Below are 24,090 nucleotides of genomic sequence, written 5' to 3' on the forward strand. Positions count from 1 at the left end.
TAATTTTTTGAATTCCCAAACTAATTTGTTCAGAGAATTTTACTCCTAATACTGTTACTATAATTATTATTATTATCAATCACATTTTGTGGATGTCGTTAAAAAGAATTTGTTTATGTGGAAGAAAACCAGTCTACTCCTCATTTTCTTAGCAAGCCTAGTAATAAGGTTTGTATTAATAAGAATAAGCTCATATAAGCTCACTAATGAGAAATATATAAATAATTTCAGGTTTTTACATACCTCTGCTGTCATTTTTTTCAGTATTTATTAGACATAATTTGTTATCAATTGATTTTGTTTGTTTTCTATTTTCCCTACTATAGGTATATTGCTTCTAAACAGCAGCTGTAGAGGGAAAGTATACAAATCTGTCTTAAATTTTAATGTTGGGTTTTTCCAAACTCAGTTCAAAAAAATAAAAAAAATCCATAGAAATTTCTGGAAGATATGTTTATGTAATTGTGATGGCCTGTATTTTGATAATATCTATCAGTATATTTAATATCTCTGGATTGGGACATTATAGATTTTTTGAAATGGCTAGAAAAATTTCTATATTTGTAAATTTCTTCGCATTGTGGCATTAAATTTTTAGAAAAAATAAAAACAGGGACGGGTAAGGCTTTTGTCATTAAATGATTTTTGCCATTTTGAATTTTTGACTTTTTTACGGCAATCATAGAAATTTAAGTTTATAAATATGAAAGAACTTAAGTTGATTAAAATTCCAAAATTTAAAGCCAATTGGAATTAGGAGAAGAAGGATATTCAGTATTATTTCTAAACATTATTCATTTATATTTCAAAAACACATTGTCTAACAAATTTTAAATTTGATTGTAAATATGTATGGAGTGTTCCGGAATGTATTAGCCAAACTTCAGGAACCAATTCGGTACACCAAAGCGAGCAAGAGTTCATGTCGACATAAGTTCTATTTTGCTTTGTTTTCCTTCAGGACACTATTTTGTGATTTTCAAGCAAAAAATTATTTCTGAGGAATGAGTATATCTACTTTAATTAAATTTGGCAAATCTAAGACTAATATCTTTTGAAAACGCCACCTTAAAAAATGTCAACATGGCAGCCATCTTGATTTTTCAATCTTCAATATCTTTGTAATTATTTGTCTGATCAAATTTTTACTTGTACAAAATTTATTAAGCATTTTAATTTGAACAAAATAACATATCATTTGTAAAAATCCATTGACAAACAATCGAGTTATGGCAGACAATTAACCTGGCAGTATGCTTGCGCATCATAATGCAAGTTGATAGCTTTTTGCCTGTTTATATTTCCTCCACTAAATGTAATAAAAATGAATAATAATACTAAATTAATAAAAATTAATAGCTATATGGAGTGCCCTGGGAGGTGTCAACCCAATTTAAGGGACAGATTTTTTTTTGTCTTCAGTCATTTAGTTTCATGCAGTTCTCCAAGATTCCCTATCTAGTGCCAGTCATTTCATTTCGATATATCCCTTACATTCTGCAACCCTAGCGATTTGTTTTATATATTAAAAATGTTGCCTGCTTGCACAATTTTTCCCATCTACCTGTCCCTCCAATATTAAAGCGACTGACTATTCCAGGTTGCCTTATGATGCGGATGTAAGTCTGTCTCTTCTTTTAGCTATATTTTTCCAAATTCTTCTTTCTTCATCGATTTGCCACAACACCTCTTCATTTATCACTTTATCTACCCAGATTTAGGACTCAAAATAAACAAAAAAAATCATGTAGATAATGCCCTTTCTTTTTATTTTTCCTCTGTTTGCCATTTGTGTTTTTCTCAACAAAAATTTATATATTAAAAATAGACTGAGATATTTTAATGAAATTTGGTATGTATTTTGTAAATAAACTTTCCTGACAAAGCTTTGGGATGCTTTTACTTTTCTTTTATTACATGGGAAGATTAAAATCTTCAAAAATATATTTGATCATCTGCACTTCCTCTTTACACTTAAATCAATTTTATGTTAAAATTTATGAGTATTTCTGTTTTATATAATAGTAATATTTTAATATATAATATTTTATATTAATATTTCTATTTTTTTTATAGAATAGAATTTAACTCACCTTGTGCTGTATTTCCTGCAACAAACATGTATATTTCATCATCAGGAATCTTTTCCAATACTTCAAAAATCTCTTTTACTGATGCAACTTTATACCAAGAAGTAAAATTAGTAAGATTATTACTTACAACAATTCTTAATGACTTTGGAGCCAAATTTATCACTGATAAATCTGTGCTGTCGCTTGCAATCACACTGTCTTTTTTGTTTTTAACACAAACAAATGTTGCTTTTTCTTTTGAATTAAGTTTACATTTTTTATTACAATCTATACCACTTTTTGGGCAGATTTTCAGGAAATCCTGTAAATAACAAGTTAATAGTAATATTAATCTACTACGAGGATGCCGACACACATTCATCACTTGATATGAAAGTCGTCCTTTGAAGCTACAGTGTTGCGTAAATTAATGAAAACATTGCACTACAAAGGGAAATTCAGTTAAGTTGGTCCCGCTGTTCTTGCAAGGCCACCTTTGTTGATAGTTTTGTAAACAGCTCTTCTCATAGTTGTTGCAACCATTCTCAGCACTAAACAATATCTATTTGTTTGTTTTTTTAAAATCTAGTGTGAAATAAATGCACAGTGTTTTCTAAAGCTATTAATTAATTTGTTTAATTTTTTTAGTAGGAACAATTGGTTTTTGCTACATTTGTTTAATTTTTTATGGCAATCATTCAATTTAATTTCTTAGATGGATCTTACACTAGAAAATGAATTAAAATCATGAATCTCCATGAACTTTCAATAATGTCACAATGTCAAATTACAGTACAATTTGAGATGAGTTTGAAAGCTGACAATTCCACTACCACCTCAAAAAAAGGCTGGTTCAGTCAAGTTCCAAAAAAAGGGAAAGTGAAAAACATGATGTTCATTGAAAAAGGAGTTCCTAACAAAAAATGTGAAGAAAAGAATCACTACAATGGCATAAAAAATTTGTCAGTTGGACTTTTGTAGTTTAGTTGGAAGTGATTTTCTCTAATGAAATACATTTCATTGTGGAAGAGAAACGTCGCATTTTGTTCAAAGGAGATCTGCTTATCAAACAAATGAATTTTCTCCATCTAGAGAATCTGTTTCTTCCAAACACATGATTGATTCAGTTAGTGAAATATCCAGTAAAAAAATGTTTTGGAGATTTTTTTTTGTTGAAGGTCCTCATTGTCTTATTACTATTGAAGGTTACAATGAATGCAGAAAAACATATAGTGATTTTTAAAAACGGTTCTCATTCTTGTAGAAGCAAAAATTTGGTATTACAATAAGATCTCACCATTTCATGTTATTCTTAAGCAGCAAAAATGTTTATGAGCAACAATAATATCTGTTTGTTTGAGTGATTTTGGGATGGAAAAATTTAAGAACAACGGGTAAAATTAATCTAATCTGTGCCAAAAGAATTGAAAGAAATGATAAAATATAAAGGAAGATGTATTTCATACTTAAAAACTGTAATGTATTAATTCATGTAAGTAGAATAAAAAAAATCTGTTACAAGTTAAGTGTTTTCATTAAGGTTTGTATAACACTACAGTTTCATCCTCAAATGAATTTTATGGCTTATTTTTCAATGTCATCTTCTAATGGACTTCATCAGCGTTTTTCTGATTAAAAGTGGTGTAAAGAATGTGGATTCAGGGTGACACATTTTTTCAAGGATCAAAACTGTTAATTTCTCATAAGCCCTTCTTTTGGGCTTATGAGGTCAATAAAGAAGAATTTTTACGGTTTCAACCGGGTGATGAAAATTCATGATTTAGCAGTACCGCTATGGTCGACTGAAAACATTTTCAGCAGTATATTTGTTTGCAGAATTTATTAAGACATTCATTAAAAACTGAGGCCTTGGTATCCATGTTGAAATCAGTCATGTTGTGCAGCAACACTTAATTCGGGTGAAAGTTGGTACTAATCATTATTTCACGTACTGGTGAAAGATCGGTTAGTGGACACACTTTTATCAGTGTTGAAAGATTATGTTTTGGAAGGGTCCATTGTTGTATCTAGTGAAAACATATACTAACAATCTTGACCTGGGGAATGGAATGCAAAGTTGGCAGGAGTCTATTACTCCCTACTTTATCGCAGAACCTGGACAGAGTCCCTTGCTGCTGGATCATTCTAATCGGGCTTGTTTTTAAAAGGGTTATTTTTTAATCTCGGATCTAATTTTTCAAGTTTTGTCTATTATTATTTTAGTGAATTTAAGACGGATTTAATTGCATTCCAATCCGTTGTTAAACCAGCGTTATCGAACCCATTTCATGGGCCGACCGCGGAAGGCTAGGCTTATAAAGCCTGTCCTCCCGACGTAATTCCCCTTCAGACCGTCCACTGAAGTCCTTTCGGTGCTAACTCTTTAATAGGCTAGCAGGAATACGCCACAACGGGGCACTAGCTATAAGGAGGGAGCAATGCGTCCCCTTTTCCGGAGGAGTCGCAATTGCTGGGATATTTTGTCTTACTGTAAGTTTTTTTTTTTTTTAAATTTAGACCGCGTTTTTGTTTTATGCGCGACTTACCGTGTTTGACGTCTTCAAACTATATAACTCGCGAAAACTTTTCACTCGCGACCCCGGAAACGCGTCTGACGCACTATTCCGTTTATGGCTCATGCGATATGGAGGCCCCTAAGCCTGGTTTGTCGATTTTCGGCTACCGCACCGCACCATCACGGTGGTTCGTCCAGTACGGCGTGAGGCCGCTTCCTTACAACTGTCGGAGTTGGGTCCTCTCGGCAGATGTCCCGAAGATGACTGTGTTCGGACACAGCCGCTCTCCCGAACAGTCTGCGCGCCTGCGCCACCCCCACCTCGGACACGGATTGAAATCTCGCATCAGATCGGAGAGTGGCGTTCCTGACGAACCACGGAGCTCCAAAGATCGTCCGCAACGCGATGTTTTGGACGGCCTCGATCTTCTTTTGAAGCGAGGAGCTCAACACTGCCCCCCATGCCGGGTAAGCATATGTTAGAATCGGCAGTACGTACAGCCGAAAAATGAGGAGCTTAGTTGCCAGTGGGTACGGGCTGGCACTGTTCAGCACTGGGTATAGCGAGGCTCTGGCGGCCTTAGCCCTCCGGGTCGCATAATTTACATGTTCGCCGAAGGTAAGCCGCCTGTCCAACACCACCCCCTGGGTTACATGGATCTTATTATCAACTGTTCAGAAAATTCTGTTGACCCAATAACAGGTACATGTACCATTAAAATAGGGTCTGCATGGCATAAAGATAAGCAAAAGCACAGTGATAAGCACATACAGAATGCTACCCCAGTCGCGTAAGTCTGAGTTGAAAATCCATTTTTTTTCTTTTTGGAAACAAGTTAGTGAAGAGTTCTCTTGTTTTTAATTTTGTTTTATATCAATTGTTTCGTATCAAATAAAGGTTAGTTTTGTTTGTATTTTTTTGTGAAGTCAAAAAATATAGAGGTGGACTCATCAGGACTCATGATCAGGATTATGTTAAATGAGAAAACCAATTTAAACAAACTTTCAGAAATTGTTACAAACAAACTTTCAGAAACCTTACAGGAATTGTTTTTAAAGCTACCTTAAAAACAATTAAGTTTGGGTGTGGTATTCTCAATCCACAGCAAGCCAGTTAACCCTTCTTGTTTTCATATTTTTCATAGGTCTATAAATCTTTTGGATAGTTTTTCTTTCAAACCCCTAATAACACGTTTGTGCCTGGTATAGTCAAGATGCTTACTTTCAAGCCCAAATTTACTGTTGTTCAAATAAAAGTTTAATCAGCTTAATTAAATTTTATTTATTCATTTCCCACACAAGTTTTATTAAAACTGTTATTGTTTCATGATGAGTTAAAATTTAACCGATAAAAAAAATAAAAAAATGGAATTCCAGTTATTTATTTATTAGGTATTTATTTAAATACCAATGGACTTATTTGAATCAGTTTTCTTCAAGGCATGAAAAGAATGCTGAAAGAAACAAGAACACATAAATTTAATTTTATATGTGTAGATGTCTACATTTATTTTCTCAAATATTATTTTATGCTAATTACAATATCTATAATTTTTTTATACATGAAAGATATTGGTATGGCTCAAACCTCATTGACACCACTTAGTTATCTATTTGTATCCAAAAATAAAAATTTTGCAATGTAAGAAAAATGATTAATTAATTTAAATGAGATCATATTAGCTAAATTTTTAAATTGAAGTTGTTATTGTACTGAATTGTTATATGAATAAAGGAAATAATTAATTAGCTTAGAGCGGCAAAGGGTCCCTGATCTTTTAACAGTCTTGAATTTTTTATATATCCTTAAAAAATAATGCTGTTTCAACGACACAAAACAAATTTTCAATTTTTCTTTCTGACGGGGCTTAAGAGACCCAGAGAATCTAAGTGGAAACAGGATTCAAAATTTCATATCATAAAGTTTTAATTTACTCAGAGAAATGTAAAATGTTGATAAAGAAAAGATTAAACATCTGAACAAATTCAATTTTTGAATAAAAGGGCTAGTCCTTTAGAAGAATCTGAATAGAGTGGAAAACATTGTTTTTTAATATATTTTGATGGTGGAACACATTTTGAAAAAGAATTATCTGAATATTACAATAATAAAAATTTTGTTAATTGAGCAAATGACCTGGGAACCTTAAGAGACAAATTTACCTGAACCTCTCGGTCACTGTCATACATTTTAGTTTTTTCTCATGGTAGAACAGAAGCTAAAAAAACAATGGTCCAAATATTGCAATATGTTAGTTTTTTATAATTTGGAAAGGAAGAACTTTAGACTTGGATATCATTTTGTTACTAATTTTTCTGAAAGTAGCTACTTCTGAAAAAGAAAAGTTTAAATATTCCATTATTTCAGTTTATACTTAATGAAAATTCGAGCTATTTAGGTCTTATGAGTGATTGGATTCTTTTTAATCTTGGTTATTGTACACTTACTTCAATATCAGAAGAATCAGATTCCACAGTTTGGTGGCTGTATAACAGATGGTTTTCACTTTATTATTTAAATTACGCTGATGGTGTTCCAAAGGAGGAAATTAAGGGCTGTATGGAAAGTAATGTATTACAGTGATCCTATGTTGCTCAGGAAAGAATAAGTCTTAAAACAGCATAGGAATTTTTCATTATGGCTCTATAGACCTTGAGATTTCAATTGATAAACAAACAAACCTACAAACTCTGGGTCTTTATATAGTAGTAAAGACATAATGCAAATATACACTTACATAATTACAACAGATTAAATAATTTATTAACTCTGCAAAAATAATTTATTAATTAACTCTGGGTCTTTATATAATAGTAAAGACATAATGCAAATATACACTTACATAATTATAACAGATTAAATAATTTACCTCAATATCAGCACATTTTGCTTTTAATTCCTCACTGGCATCTTTTGCAAGAGATTTAAATGCATCAAGTATTGGACGATAACCAGTGCAACGACATATATGTCCAGAAAATGATTTTTCTACTTCTTCCATTGTCAGATTTTTGTTGCTTTCTAAAAGACTGTAACAGAAAATTTGGCTACCAACATTATTTTTAGTCATTTTAATACAGTGATGTGTAATGATATGGTTTAAATTTACTATTCTGTGATGCTGTAGGTCGATTTAAAAATATAAATAAAAGTACACATACAGTTGTATTTGTAACTGATACCGATCTGTGAACTAAAATTTTTGTGGTTCAATTACTGATATCGTTTAGGTGAGTGGTTCGGCTAAAGTCTGGACAAGATGAATACTTCACATGTATACTACTTATCTCGTAGAGTAGATAAAATAACTTTTCTTATATTTTCTCCAAAATAAAAAAAAATTTTTAATTTCTATAGTTGTATAGTAGTAATTAATTATAACCAATAAAATAATTAATTATACCGTCACAATTCATACGACGTAGTAATCTTATTCCCAAAGTAATATTTCAGCATCACAAAACACAGTGGCTTAATTTTTATCTACTCTACAATTTTTTTTAGATTAATATGGAAAAACGTTTGTGTAACTAACCATGGAGCAATTTTCAAAATCAAGCAATGCTCAAAAAGTTCTGGAGCAATTTTACAGAACTTGATGGAAAAGCAATAGAACTGTTGTTATACCAGAAAAAATTAAATATGAAAAAAATAACTGCTTTATAAAAAGAAAATGAAGAAGATCCCGTATAAAAAAAATCTATTTGCTTATTCCACTTATTGGAAATAACTGGACAAAACAGAACAAAAACTTTGAAAGAAAAACAAACTGATTGTTTCTTCATTGGAAAAGATGCTTTTTTTTATGTTTATAGATACTTAATGAAAATTTATGGAAACAGCAGGCACTAGATTATGGATTTGGTACAATAAACCGTGGAAAAACTACTTTTATAAAAATTTTATGGTATGTTCTAATGGACAAAATTCCATAAAAGTAAATCCAGAATGAGCAAGTTATTGTTAATTCACGAAAATAAACATCTACTTAGTACTATATAAGCACTAAGCCATTCCATCAGTCTTCATGGTGGAGTTGTAGTACTCTGTTTTAATCCAGAAGTGCCGAGTTCAAATCTTGGTCAGGCACGGCATTTTTTCATGTGTTATAAAAATTTATCGTTATCCATCAACATATGAAATTGAGCATCAGTCTGTGGTTTTAAAAGTAATTTTACGAGTAAGAACAAAAAAAAAGAACAATGAAAATTAAAATATCTACATTACATTTTATCAACAACCCCTACTTTTCTATCATTTCATAATCTAATTGATAGATTTTGTAATTTGTTTTCATTTAGTTATACAAGGTATGAACAAAAAGTACAAAACCTTCTTTAACATGAAAACATAATATTCAGGAAATAAAATGACTTGTCTCCTTCAAAGTAGGCCCTTCTGATGTAACACACTTTTCCCAGCAATATTACTATTGTTGAAAGTATTTTTCAGTTATCTTTAGTGAGCATCATAAATCCTCTTGTCTCACATTTTTTTTTTATTTCTTCCCTGTCTTCAAATCTTTTACCTTTAAGCAGAATTTTAAGTTTAGAAAAGAGCCAAAATCTACGAGCCAAAGTCTGATGCATTTGATCATACCTGTGTGATCAAATGTATATTCACTCGTGCAGTAGTTTTTTCGATATGTTTTAATCGATTTTCCCACATTCCATATCAAAATAATGTTTTCATGCCATTTCAATATTGAATACATTGAAATGAGGAAAAGACTAAAATCAAGGCAATTGATTCAAAGTGCTTATCAGTTTGGTTACTAAATACTACATAACATTTATGTTGATAATTTCTAATAATTTTATTGGTCATCTCAACCCCCGTAGAAGCCACCCACCTTGTGACGATTCCAGTCACCATATCACCACCCTAGCCCGGATGGGCTTTAACAGAAGTCATCTTTTGAAACTCTAACTTATTACATCACAGTAATAAGCCAGTCCTTGTTGGGATGCCACTGATGTAAATGCCTCAGTAGATATTTACATCAGTGGATTATGACTCAGCTTTCGCCTTCACTGTAGGCTTCTTTCGGACATCTTGACTGTCCTACTTCGTTGCCCTCTGAACTAGCTGACCGAGTTCACAGAAGCATGAACCCCGCACCTGGTTCTACATTTTAAATATGCTATTAGTGAGTAAATGTCTCATAATAATCAAGACAAATTCAGTAAATAAACATACCTCAAGAAATGTTATTGGCAACAAAGGAATTTATACCTAGTTCCCTTAAATTTTATTGTCACTTGATTTTTATCTTAGTGAAATTTTTTGAAATGAATGTTGCCTTTTTGAGATTGGATTAACATAAAACATTATTACTTTTGATCAGCATGATCAAAATTTTATGTCATGAAATAATTTTTTTTAATGTTTAATTTAATTACTGGAACATATAAAGTTTATTAGTTTTTATATTATAAAATCAGTTTTATATAATAGTTTAAAAATCAGTTTATAGTTTTATCACTTTCTGTAAAAACATAATATTTTTATGCAGATTCAACATTAATATAAAAATTAAAAAAAAATCTAAATCAAGTTATCTAATCTCTTAATTCTAAATACCAATCGGCTGAGTTACATTTACTCATATTATATATAAAAAAATAAATAAAATTATTGACGACGAAATAAAACTCATATTTGTGCTGATTGTACTTTTGACCACATACTGAATAGATTTCCACTTGCTATCTGCTTCATTAAGGAAAACGCTTCATTCAGCGTCATTAAGGAAAACAATGCTGATGAATAAACTACACTGTAGAATTACTAAAACGAGAATTTCATTTTACAGATTTAGTTTTAGATCCAAGATCAACTTCCAACTTGACTTTACTTAATACTGAGTTATCAGGAGGTATTTCAATAAAGAACTATATGGCTTGAATCTTTCTCAGCTGTGTTTAACCGCACCATGAGTAAAAGGGGAAGACGTGTACTTTTACCTGTTTTTGTAAAACTTCAATAGCATCAGTGTCCCATTTGTATGAGTCGACATACTAATTTTTTTTATTATAGTTTCAGGTTTTGTTAAAATCTATTTTGGTTCTTAATTGATTGATTTGGTTTTCAGATAGATTTAAAATATTACCAAATTGAGTTCTTTTTTTTTTCAAAGTAGAACGGGTAGATAATGTATAATTACTTTAATTTAATTTACCTGAACATATTCATGACAAATCCTGGTGTACAATAACCACATTGTGTTCCATTCAAATAAGCTAGAGTCGTTTGTATCTTGTTATAACCTTCTATTTTATTACTGATCCCTTCAACTGTTGTTACTAACCAACCATGACAAGCATACACTAAAATTAAACACTGTAAAAAATTGGTGTAATTAATATAAATTTTCAAAACTTTTATAATTAATGAAGCATACATAGATTAAATTTCATTTTTAATGATTGACAACTCATCTTCAGCTCTTCATATCATTGACAATGATTTTCAGTCTTTAATAATCAACATTTCAATTAGAATTTTTTCATTTAGTTGGTTTCAAAATGTTTTAAACACGTTGTATCCATCTATTTCTCACCCACTATGTAAAGTCAATAAAATATACCGATCAAGATTCTTCTACTAAACAAAAGTGTTATTACCACAACGGATGTGAAATTTTGTAAGAGCAACAATTCCTAAAATAAAGTATGGTTGAAATTAAGAAATTAAAATTTTTATCCAGTATCTTTCCATTGTACACCAAAATGGATCCTATTTTTTAACTTATTTTTCAGCATATTTGCCGAAATTGGATTAAACATTTGTCCAAGTATGACAGTGACAAAAGAAAATTCCTTCCTCATAAAAAGTTATTACTGTGAAATAGATTTTTCTTTCTTCACTAATTCAACAACCGACCATAAGATCAATAAGGTGTTCATAAGAATTAACAATTTCCAACCGGTTTTCTGAAATGTTCTTCCAACAATACTGGGATTTAGTTGTTACTTATGATTGGGTTCTTCATTTTATCAAATTATTGACAAATGATATTTAGTAATTTGTGAACATTTCAATAAAATAGGAGACAGAGCATACATTTTTTCCCTTTTACCTGAACAAGCAAGCAAACACACACACACACACACACACACACACACACACACACACACACACACACACACACACACACACACACACACACACACACACACGCACACACACACACACACGCGCACACACACACACACACACACACACACACACACACACACACACACACACACACACACACAATTAATCATAGATACATGAATATTGAAATAACATAAAGAGTTCGTTATTGGTTACGTGTAATAATAAGAAAGTCATAACCTATTTGATCTATGTATACAATTGCTATGATAAAGATAAACATAAAGATGCTATAATTTTCTGATATAGTAATTCTAGTTGAGAATAAAAAGATTTAGAAGAAACAATGAACTGCATGAATGAAGTCCTACGCAAGAACTACCGCATGAAAATAAACAAAAACAAAATGAAAGTAATGAAATATAGTAGAAACAATGTAGATGGACTACTGAATATAAAAATAGGAAGAGAAAAGATTACGAAGGTAGAAGAATTTTGTTATTTGGGAAGTAGAATTACTAAAGATGGACGAAGCAGGAGCAACATAAAATGGTGAATAGTATAGGCCTTCAGTCAGAAATATAATTTGTTTACATCAAAAATTAATTTAAACTTCAGGAAAACATTTTTGAAAGTGTATGTTTGGAGCGTAGCTTTATATGGAAGTGAAAGTTGAACGATCAGAGTACCCGTAAAGAAAAGATTAGAAGCTTTTGAAATGCGGTGCTATAGGAGAATGTTAAAAATCAGTCGGGCGGATAAAGTGACAAATGAAGAGGTGTTGTGGCGAATTGATGAAGAGAGAAGCATTTAGAGAAATGTTGTTAAAAAAAGAAACAGACTTATAGGACACAATTAAGGCATCCTGGAATAGTCACTTTAATACTGGAGGGATAGACAGATGGGAAAACTTTTGCAGGCAAGCAACATTTGGAATATGTAAAACAAATTGTTAGGGATGTAGGATGTAGGAAGTATACCAAAATGAAATGATTGCACTAGATAGGGAATCTTGGAGAACTGCATCAAACCAGTCGAATGACTGAAGACAAAAAAAATATAATTGCTAGTCTTAATAATCCAATGCAGTGATTCAGCGATTCAACATATTCTAGCATAAATCTACTTGCTATTCAGTAGCAAGGATCCACTAGCTTGTATGTGACTTGCAGTAGATATAATCAAGCCAAAAAAAAAATTCCTTATTCTATTCAACAAGGACCGTTAACTTTCTGGCTGAACAATAAAAGGCTCAGCTGGATAATTTTGCATGTTGTGTAATTCAAGAAATCGATAAAAGTTCTTTTTTTTATTCCGGAGCTCCTCTCAGTAACTGTTTAATCTGTAGAAGAAAAGTAAGTCGTGCCGACTTCTACATCAACTGGCTTCAGAATTGATTCTGGCATGGTTCTATTATTTTACATCTTCATATTCATCACTACTTCTTTGTTAAAAAGAGCGTACAGAATATCCAAGGTTATAAAAATCTCAAGTTATAAAAATCATGGTTATTAATGATAATTAATGTACTGCACACATCCTGGAAAAAAAACGCCTGAACTACCGCCTGTCATGAAGGATTATAGGCAGGATGAACATATTGGATGCAGGATGAGCCTGGAAGGCAGTGGAAGCCTTCCAGGCCACCCACTGCCTGGAAGGAACATGAAGCAAATCTAAAGGTACATTTTTTCTAGGACTAGATCATATTTCATACACCCATTACATCTATTCTTTATTCTAAATGCAAAAGTCTGGCATGGAGTAATTTCTAAATTAATGTCAAAAATGCAGGGAGTTGAGCAGGTATACCCAAGCCTTTTAATCCATCTAAATATATTTAAACCTAATGAAAGAGCAATAAATAATCCTTTCCAAGACTGAAACCTAAAGAAGTTGGAGGAGGACAAGTTGTCTTAGCACTTTCAATACTTTATTACAATACCGCATTTATCTTGTATAAAGTGCGGTTAAAAGTTTCATAAGTAATAAGAGCATGTATATTAGTTATAACAGCAATAATAAAACAGAAATACCCATATACTTACTGAATTTACAGATATGTTGACTTCATTGTTAGTAACAGGATGCTTATATTTGACAGAAACAACACATGCACCGCATCCACCCTCATTGCACATATGCTTTGTTCCTGGTAAATGTGCATAATTCCTAATATAGGTATTTAATGTTGTATTCGGAGGAACGTTGTTAGATACTGAAATAGAAAAGGAAATAATAACACTATTTGAACATAAAATATGTCAAGACGGATCGTAACTGTTTAAATTTAAGTATGAATAAAACCATCACATCGTGCTTCTCATGTACATGTAATACTACTAATAGAGCAGGTAGAATTCAGGTTAATGATAACAGTAATATTTCTGTCGCCCTAGTGCAAAATTTCTAGGTGCTGGGATAATCAAATTAATTTCATTTTGAAAAAATCAAACCGTACTATTTTGCTTTGAAGCGTCTTAATAAAACGTAAGACTGTTATCATTATTATATATTTTTATGCCTATATACATGCCTATCTGAAGTATATGAATATTATCTCTTGTGGCTTTCCAAAATGTCAGAACGAGTTTTTGAGATACAAAACCGGTTTAGCGCCCCTAAATACACTTACTTAAACCGATTTTTAGAAAAGTATTTAAAGTATTAGAAATTTTAACTCTTATTTAAGTGTATTTTCATATATATGATTAAGAAAATCTTTGATAAAAGTAGTCATTTATTCTTATTAAAAAACTTCGATATTCATCTATATAAAACCAGAGAACAAAACTTCTTTCTTTTTCCCGTTTAGCCTTCGGTAACTACTCTTCAGATAATAGTTCAGAGGATGAATGAGGATGATATGTATGAGTGTAAATGAAGTGTAGTTTTGTACATTCTCAGTTCGACCGTTCCTGAGATGTGTGGTTAATTGAAACCCAACCACCAAAGAACACCGCTATCCACGATCTAGTATTCAAATCCATGTAATTAAAGGATTTAAAACTTTAAAACGCTTTAATTTAAAACCAAAATAAAGCTGTTTCAATATAGGAAAATATCTACAAAAAAATTAATTATCAAAAATTAGTAAACGAAGAATTATTTAAGACGATAGTTTAATAGCGATGTTCAAATTTTGTTGTTTTGTTAAAATTATTAAGAAATCAAGATTCTTTATTTACAATCGATTTGAAAAAAATAAATTATGAACTTTATTTTGTAAGTTTTTACAATTAGCAGCTGATCAACGATTGAAATTCATGTACTGCATATATTTAAATTGCAAAATTGAAGAAAATTAAAGCGCTCGAGTAAAACTATCTGAAAATGCCTTTTCACTTTTAAAACGAAAACTATGCACGTATAAATTTTGTTTACGGGTATTGTAATCAAATTATGGTGTTTACCCGTCGTGAATATGAAGAAAGATTCCCTGCGAATGGATTTGAAATCTGATTTAAGTTACTGTTCGTCAAACTCGTGTTTTATGACACCGATTTTTTACGTTTGCAAAAATTATTAGAGTAACAATTTTGGGACTTGTTTTATTCAATTTTTACGTTAAAAACTATATAAAAATCATCAAATTTCCAACTTAATTCAAGTTCCAGGAATTTCAGTACGGCTTCATTTACTTTTGAATCAGAAATGAGGGCGAAAGAAACCGTTTCCAGATTTATGGAATTTTTTCATTATTTTCCCTAGTAGAACTTATTCTGAAATTCTTTCTTTGTCTTTACGGGACGCTGAAGACTGTTTTAAAATTTTGGTGCTTTTTCGTTTTACGCCCCCAATTTTTTCACATAAAAATTACTTAATATAGCATGTTTTATAATAATTGACGAATAAACCATCGAGAAAAAATACTAACACGGTGTTTTATACCGGTCATTTTAGACGGATTAACATATTAAATATTAGGCAAGGTTAGCGACCGAAGCGAGCGTAGGTTAAGTTCGGTAGATTGTATTTATAATTTATACAGAGTGATTCAAAGAAACGGGAAATTTAAAAAAATTAAATAACGTTAATGAAAAAATTTTTTTAGAAAATGAATTTTATTTCATGTAATTGTACAAATGTTGCCATTTTAGGATACATTCATTTTAGTTTATTTTTTAAAGATGACATCTTGCAGGTGACCTCTTCTACGTAAACACTCACGAAGTCTCTTCGTTAAATTGTTCATGGTTTGACGTAACATCTAAACTGGAATTTCCGCGATTGCTTCTCGGATCTTTGCTTTCAGTTCTTCCGTTGTAGCAGGTCTACTGTGGAACATTTTGCTTTTAAGGTGACCCCACAAAAAGTAATCGCAAGCTGAGAGATCAGGCGATCTGGGAGGACATCTAATGTCACCGTTTCGTGAAATGACACGTGGTCCAAACAATCGGCGTACAGCTGCCATCGATATTCGTGCAGTATGTGACGTTGCTCCGTTTTGTTAAAACCAGGCTGTGTTAAGAATCGGTGGAAATCTCTTTTGTTGTTCCACAACAAAGGTTTCAAGCACGGCTACGTAACGAACCGACGTCACTGTAATCGCAAGACCGTTGTCATCCTCAAAAAAATAAGGACCTATAACACCGTAAGATGACATAGCACACCACACGGTCACTTTCTGGCTGTGCAACGGACGCTGGTGTAGCTGCGTAGGATTTTCTTGTGCCCAGTATCTGAAATTTTGCTTGTTAACAAATCCACTGAGGTGGAAATGCGCTTCTGAAGAGTTCGTGAACAAACTCTTCGTTATCATTTATCTTCTGAAGCATTACATTACAGAACTGTGCTCGCACAACTGCTTCGTTCGGTTTCAGTTCCTGGACGATCTGCAACTTGTACGGATGGAATTGCAAGTCCTTCACTAACATTCTTCGAACACTTGAACTATGCGATTGTAAAGATGCTGAGAGACGACGGATTGAGCGATGTGGACTTCGTGTGACAGCATCTTGTAAAGCTTGAACATTCTGTGGTGTACGGACGGTTCGCTCACGGTCTGGAGGTTTCTTTTTCATTGCCGAACCGGTTTCCTCAAAATTAGATATCCGTGTTTTAATTGCACGTGCTGATGGAACACGGTCGAGCCGTCCCAGATTAAAATGACGGCGAAATTCTTTACGCGCTCCCTCCACACTGTCATTGTTTTTGTAAAACGCTTTGATAGCAAATGCACGTAACTTCAATGTTATGAACAATCATTTTTTATCACCCGTTCGAAATTCAAAACAAATTAAGACCGAATCTTCAGTTTAAAAAAAATTATTAAAAATTAAAATATTTGTAAATATAATTAAAATTGCATTTTATCACTGCGTTAACAGATATAATATTTAAAAAATCAGAGTTTTTAAAAATACTGAAACCCACGGGTTACACTATTAATATTTAAATCTAAAGTTGAATTCGTTATGAATTTTATTTTGCAACAAAGTTTTTCTTCCAATTATTCATGTTTTTAGTTGTTCTTTTTATTATTTAATAAAAAAAAATTATTTATATAATACGGGAACAACTACGTGAATTTTACTTGTAGATAACTTATAACACAATAACATTGTTATTTAATATTACAAAACATAAAAAGCATTTTAAAAGTTATTTTTATGAATCTCCCTTATATCATTAGCTAATGATTATGACAATTACATATATATTTTCGTAGCAAATTTTGTTTAATATTTGTTTAGAACTTCTAAGTCACGACAGGGAAACTTAACTTGACGTAATTAATAATGACGATATTAATTAACGGTAAATGATTCTATTATTTATACGTGTATCAGGTAGTTAATTTAAATAATTAATAGTTAATTTAAATAAATTAATGGGAGTTAATTAAATTAAATTAATTTAAATGGGAGTAAAACACTGGGTCAAATCAATGTAGCATCGAGAACTGAAAAATTGGCCAATATAGAAAGAAGGATCGTAAGGACCTGTATTGCCGGGGTAAACTTGGTTGAAGGAAAGTCGAGATTACTCCCAAGCCGTAAAATCTATGAGATCGTTAACCAATTACAGAAGAAATAAGAAAGAAGAGAATAAAATTCTTTGGCCAACTCTTGCGTTTGGAGGAATCCAGGAAAAGTAAACGACTCTTGGAAAGATTGCTAAAGCTAAAAACGCAACCGTGAGGCTCAGTGAGGTGCTTCAAGATATCAAAGAAGGAGGCATTGCACTGCAAGATCTCAGAACAGGATCTGGAAATTATAACAACTTGCCCGGTGTTAAATTTGCAGTAAAGCCTAAAAAGAGAAAGGGGACGGTTTGGACAGAGGAACGGAAAAGGGATTTTTCCAGGAAAATGAAAGAATATTGGAAGATAAGAAAGACTAAACATAAATGACTAATTGGTCCTTCCGGGCCGTAAAAAAAAAAAATTAAACGTAAATTCCTTGTTTTAAACATGTCTGAAAAAATAAATAAATTTATACGTTTGCAGATTTGTTTTTTTTAGCGTTGTCGTTAACGAATTACTCTGTACACGTAAGTAATAATTAAACTGTACAGCGGTCACCGTAAAAGAATTGCGGTATTTCGGTATTTCAATCGAGGCGTAGAGACATTTTGAAAAATTATGTTTGCAGCGCTGAAAACCTCTATAAGTTTGCATAGGTCTTTGTATTGTTGCCGAAACGGGTTTGTTTGTTTACTACGTTTTTTGTTCGTGCAAAAACTCAGACTAATTCGGAGTCTTTTGCGGTACACCGCAAAACACGTTTCGACGTACTACATGAAAAGGGCCCGTCACGTGAAAGCGATATACGAGGCCGGTTCAATCGAATTAAAAAATCGATCTGTTCTCAAACAAAAATCGTGTGGAAAGCGGACGGCATAGGAAGAAACTTTTGAACGAATCGGACTATCTGAGATCGGAGATCCTAATATATCCTTCGCTCGTCGCAGCGTCGAGTTACAAATTCCAAAAACAACCGTTTATAAAGTTCTACTACGGTTGTATACGCGCAACATTTAGCTACTCTGCAAGAAATAAAACCGTCTGATACAGGAAAACGTTTCCGGTTCGCTGTTAAAATATTACACAGAATTAGCGAAAACTAGCCATTTTTTCGGATGAAATTCATTTCACCTTAACGAGAGCGTAAATATTCACGATTTACGAATACGGTGATCTGAAAACCGTCAAGTAATTTTTAAGAAATTAGCGACACAGTTAAATTTAACGTTCGAAAGGTTTAACGAAAAATCGTGTAATCGATCCTTTTTCCTTTGTTGAAAATACTAATAACGGAATGTTAATCTCGATTTATTAAATTACTATCCCTTTTCCTAACCGGATGAGCTCGAAAATGTACATCGACTTTATTTCCGTCAAGATGGATTTCACACTTTGCGTATTCGTTTTGAATTCAAATTCAAAGATAAATCGATAGGCCGAGAAGGTCTTATAACGTGACCTTCAAGAAAGCCCGGTCCTAACGCCTTATGATTTTTTTCTCGTGGAGTTTCATTAAATACACCGTTTACTCGCAAAAGTTACACGAACCGAATCGCTTATATGTAGCATCGTGTACGGGCAGAAATTGAATATCGATCGGACGTTTGCCAAGCGTATTTGAAATTTGTTATGCGATAAAATTAACCGAGATGATGATATAACTGCATTTCTGATTTATTTAATTCGTTCCTTAAACGCCACCAAGAATTTACGTTTTAATTTAATTTTCGGTTACGTTATTATTTTGTGTTTTAACAACTTACCTTTGAAAATTTTCCCGTTTATCGATAACGATACTTCATTTGCATTTTTTCTGAAATAGAAAAATAAAATATTTGAATTAATAAACATATAAATACAAATCGATAAATAGCACCGTCTCAGATACAGTAACCTCAATATAATCAGGTATACCTGAGTTATACCTCAGCCCTTGTAGGTGCAACTCAAACCGACCCGACAGACACAAAATTAAAGTTTCGTACAGTCTCTTCTCTTCAAAAATATATGAAATAATCGCTTATCAAAGAAAATTCAGTTGACGCGCTCGTCGGGGATGGATCGCTAGACCAGCGACTCGCTTCTTGTAACCTACGACGACCTGTCACGGTACGTTATTCCTCTCCGCTTTACCGCTAGCATGTCGACACCGCTTCAGACATCCCAGGAAGAATTACCGTCCGTGTACACGTTCACGCGTCTTAAACTTCGACAATTTATATAAAATCCCGATACAGTAGTGCAGATAGTTAGCGCTAGCCTTCCCGTACAGGAAGCAGATAGTTCGAGGCTTGGCCAAACCGGTTATATTTTAACGACCCTTGACGCCATAACGAAAAAAAGGGAAGACGATAACGTTTTTTCCGTGATACACAACTTTTATGGAAAAGATGGAAAAGGACGAGGCTTTTCATTACGGTAGATCGTATTCAATGCGGATATTTAAGGAACAACAAACCCCCGCTAAAACGAGACGATATTCAGCCTTTCAAGCGACACGGGAATCTGTTCGTCGTAGTGATCGGCTATATTTCTTGATCATCATGACAAATCAAGAGATGGATTTCACGTGATAAAACTGATGTTGCTGCGATCGACACTTGTTTAAGGAGTACGAGAGTAGAATTTAAACGTTTCTAGTGACTCAAACGGGTAAATTTTTGATAGTAGAGTCTGTACTGAAAATTAGTTACGGAAAACGGTTATTTTGCGAAAGCCCTTTCGCGTTAGAAATAAGCGCGGGGATTGCGCTTCCGCGGAACGGTTGATCGGTTAGTCGAGAAGACTAAAAATTAAAGTAGGCGAGGGAGATCGGGAAAAACCTAATACGAAGGCGATAGTATAGTCGAATAAACGAACCGACGGAAACGTCTGCCGAGGCGTTTGCATCGGTGGCGTCCTGACGGAGGCCAAACCGATGACTGCGATATGCGATCGCATATCGGGATCCACACAAGGCGTATCTTTCCCTGCGGGGGTCAGGATCTACAGTAAATACCACAGGTTTCTGAAAATCTGGTTGTCGCTTCTTTACGTCGGAGATTAACAGGCGCGACAGTCTTTACAAAATCAGGGATGAATAGTGTAAAGCAACAAATATACGATACATTGTAACGCATTAAAGCATAAAGGGCTCACTCGGGTAATAGATGTAGGAGCGTTATATATTTTAATGCGAGAATTAAAGTTCTTATTGCAACTTACGAACGGTATTCGGGGTCGAATAATTTTATTCTAACTAAATAAAAAATATCAATAAACAGTTTGGCAAGGCTAATTAATTATTCGTGATCGCAGATAATATTTATCGTCGAATGATATCTGGGCCGATAGATAGTTATTATTTTGCGTAACTGAACTCGGGTCTAAATACGAGGAAAAGTGTTATCAAAAGTGGCTTCGCTGCTAGAAATTAGACGTAATACAAATGATAAGCAAGATTAAATAGTACAACAGAATTGTCAGTCGGTTGACGACTGATAAGTATTCGTTTTTCCTGTTGCTGGTCTCTGTTTCCTGTTAGAGGTAAGAGTAAACAATTTTTATTTATTATACTTAAAACATATTTCCATCCTTTTTCTTACACCGTCTAACAAATAATCGTTAACGATTAATTTTAAATAAAATAAAATAAATCGGTAAATTTTGACGCGTTACGTAATTATTTTCTTTCCAGTTTGCCCTTTAATAAAAAAAGAAACGATTAAAATATAAAAAGAAAAACGCGTTGATTACTCTAGGTTCTAGGTTAAGAAATCTCAATTTAATTTCTAATTATAATTTTTAAGTAGTACCGTACCGATCGTAGACAACCGGTTGAAATTCCATGTTTTGATACGAATACGCGTGTAAAATTTACTTCCACCCTTCAAGATGTAGAACGCGGAGTCATTGAGGGAAGTGTTCTCCGTTTCTTGCTTTTTTATTATTGTTTGCTAATGACTTCCCTCAAAATCTTGAGCCGTTCTGTATAATCCTTTTCGCAGACGATACTATTGCAAAGATACCTGAAAGTAATTATTTAAAACGAATTAAAAATTGCACGATAACAGATCGATCGAATAAAACGTTATAATCTGTTTCTTAGGAAGTAACATTGCTGATCGCGTAGGTAGAATTTCTATTAAACGATAATATTTCGGTTATCCGTATAACGAAATCTGCGGGTGCTTTATTAGCCGAAAACTTCTCTCGGGATAATCTGACCGATTTCGATCGTAACAAAATCAAGCCGTACTTGAAATACCGTGTTTCCGTGAAATACCTTAATTAAAGGATAACTTGACATCGTTAATAAATATTTATTACGACCGTACATGTTTCCGGTATAAATTACAATGCCATTTCTCGGGACTCTCTCACAAAGTCAGATTGAGTTTTAAAGATTCAAAAACGGGCTGTCAGATCATTATCTGGTGTCATAAATTTTAACGTTACGTCTACAAATATGAACCGTATTTTCCGACCGGTTATTCGAATCTCGACTCAAAACACGATTTCGTGAAATTTAAGTAGAAAGGAGAAAGATAAGTAGGTAAAGCGGCTGCTCTTAGAGTAAGACAGAATTGAGAGTATTTTGATTGTTGACGGATGAAAAAAAACTTTTTTTTTAATTCTTAAAAATTTTTATATACTCTTAATATATTTTTGTTTTTTTTTTCGTTTGCAAAGAAGTCCTTCAAATCACCTTCTCGATTACTTGCGATTCATGTGTACATTATTCATTTTAAATCGTTAAATTTTCTCCCTACTTTTACAATTACTTTTTAAAATTGTTTATTCATTTTTTTTTTGCCAAGCGGTGAATTTTTGAACTACTTTCGGTTTAACATCTAATTTTAATTTTCCGTTTTTCTGTCGCTTCCAAAATTTTCTTTAGTGTTTTTACGGCTCTACTTCTCCCCGCTGATTACAGTTAGAAAATATAAAGCGTTGTTTCTCGATAGAAAGGGGGTACATTAATTTTGTTTCTTTACACAATCTGTCCGGGTTTTACTTACGTCTGTAGGCTACGACTTTGTAAATCGTCTGATACGCAAGATACCGGTTGAAGTTGCTTTTTCCTGAGAGTAATGATATTAAAAAAACCGATCTCTACGGTGAACAAAGCCGGAGTTACTACTCGAAGGGCCAAAGATCACCCGACTTAGCGTGCCGATATGCAAGCTCGGTTAAAGAAATCCCCGCGCTTCATTTTTTATTACAAAATTTGAAAAAAATATGGGTTTTCTAGAAGACAGTTCTGACTTTTGAGAGTGATTTTTTACTTTTATCAGACCGTCAAAAACAATACGAGTACGGTAATTAACAAATACTCGTTTATTCGGTTTTATTTCAAAATAAAACAATTTTTTTTCTTCTTTTTATCGGTGAATCGGCGTTAAGCTGTATTAATTTTTCGGGCGATAATAATCTAATCGGTTTCTCTTCCGCAAAGAAAGATTCAAAAGAAGACTTCTTAACTAATCAAAATATTAAAGCGAAAAATCATTTAATTGGAAATGTACAACTCGTAAATTACTCGTACGTACACCGACTTTGACGTTTGAACCTTACGTCAAACATACGTACGCTAACGTGAACGAGATGAGAATAAAGGCGTCAAACAACAGCGGAATTCGTAAAAGGTACAGTTAAAAATCGAGTTTTTTTTTAGATACGACAACAAGCGACTGACTTGAGCGTTAGTTAATCAGAAAGGGTTATAGAAGGGACATTTTTACAAAACGTTTTTTAAAAATTTCTTTTAGCCCAGATGTCAGATCGTTTAAAGAATATATGCCTCGATAGAACTAATTTTGCTTGTTTATTGACGGTAAATTCGCGAAAGATTAAAAAGCAGTCGAAAACGTTTTATTTAGTTTTCCTTCATTTTGTTAATAAAGAAGTTTCAATAAGTAAATGGAACAGTGTCTAGAATCAGAAAATTGATTATGGTATAAAGTAAGACATCTTCTTTTTGCGGACTTTTCGAAAAACGTACGGTGGGAAGAAAAGTCTGTTGGTGTTAGTGGGGGGGGGGGGGATGAGTTTTCTTTATGTTTGAGGTGTGAGGAGTAAAAAAATACTATTTACTTAAATTCGGATTGCCTTTTATATATATAGGCTTTAAAGTCTCAAAAATCGCTAAAACTATTAGATCAATTTTAATGAAACTTAGATATGCTGCAATAGTATACCTGCAATTGTGCATGTGAAAATTTGATAAAGATTCTGAAGTCACGCTCAATCTAAGGTCGAAAAAATTTGAGGTTATGTTGTCTCTGTAGCGGTGAATTTTTCATACGCGTTTATGCAGCGAGCGAGTCGAAAAATTCGATGCTTGTGTATATGGTCTACCGGTTAATCGAACGTATGTAGAGTGCGTTGTACCCTGAAAATCAGTCCGTTTCTGACTGCTAAATAGCGAGGGCGTCGGAAACGAAAAGTCTGT

General features: G+C 32.9%; 1 protein-coding gene across 2 annotated transcripts in view; it reads right to left on the reverse strand.

Annotated features, from left to right (window-relative positions):
* LOC142327353 (uncharacterized) overlaps nt 1-24,090 on the reverse strand; it is a 117,782-nt gene that overhangs the window by 78,274 nt on the left and 15,418 nt on the right. Inside the window, exons 2-6 of one of the 2 annotated variants that reach the window (XM_075370323.1) lie at nt 19,421-19,470; nt 13,738-13,907; nt 10,770-10,930; nt 7,458-7,617; nt 2,094-2,394 (exon numbers count right to left, since the gene is read on the reverse strand). In XM_075370323.1, the coding sequence (XP_075226438.1) occupies nt 2,094-2,394; nt 7,458-7,617; nt 10,770-10,930; nt 13,738-13,907; nt 19,421-19,470 (842 nt within the window). The remainder of the gene's footprint in view (nt 1-2,093; nt 2,395-7,457; nt 7,618-10,769; nt 10,931-13,737; nt 13,908-19,420; nt 19,471-24,090) is intronic. The other variant, XM_075370325.1, reaches the window with a different exon arrangement.

The sequence above is a fragment of the Lycorma delicatula genome, chromosome 7 (assembly GCF_047948215.1).
Source record: "Lycorma delicatula isolate Av1 chromosome 7, ASM4794821v1, whole genome shotgun sequence".
NCBI classification, from domain to species: domain Eukaryota; kingdom Metazoa; phylum Arthropoda; class Insecta; order Hemiptera; family Fulgoridae; genus Lycorma; species Lycorma delicatula.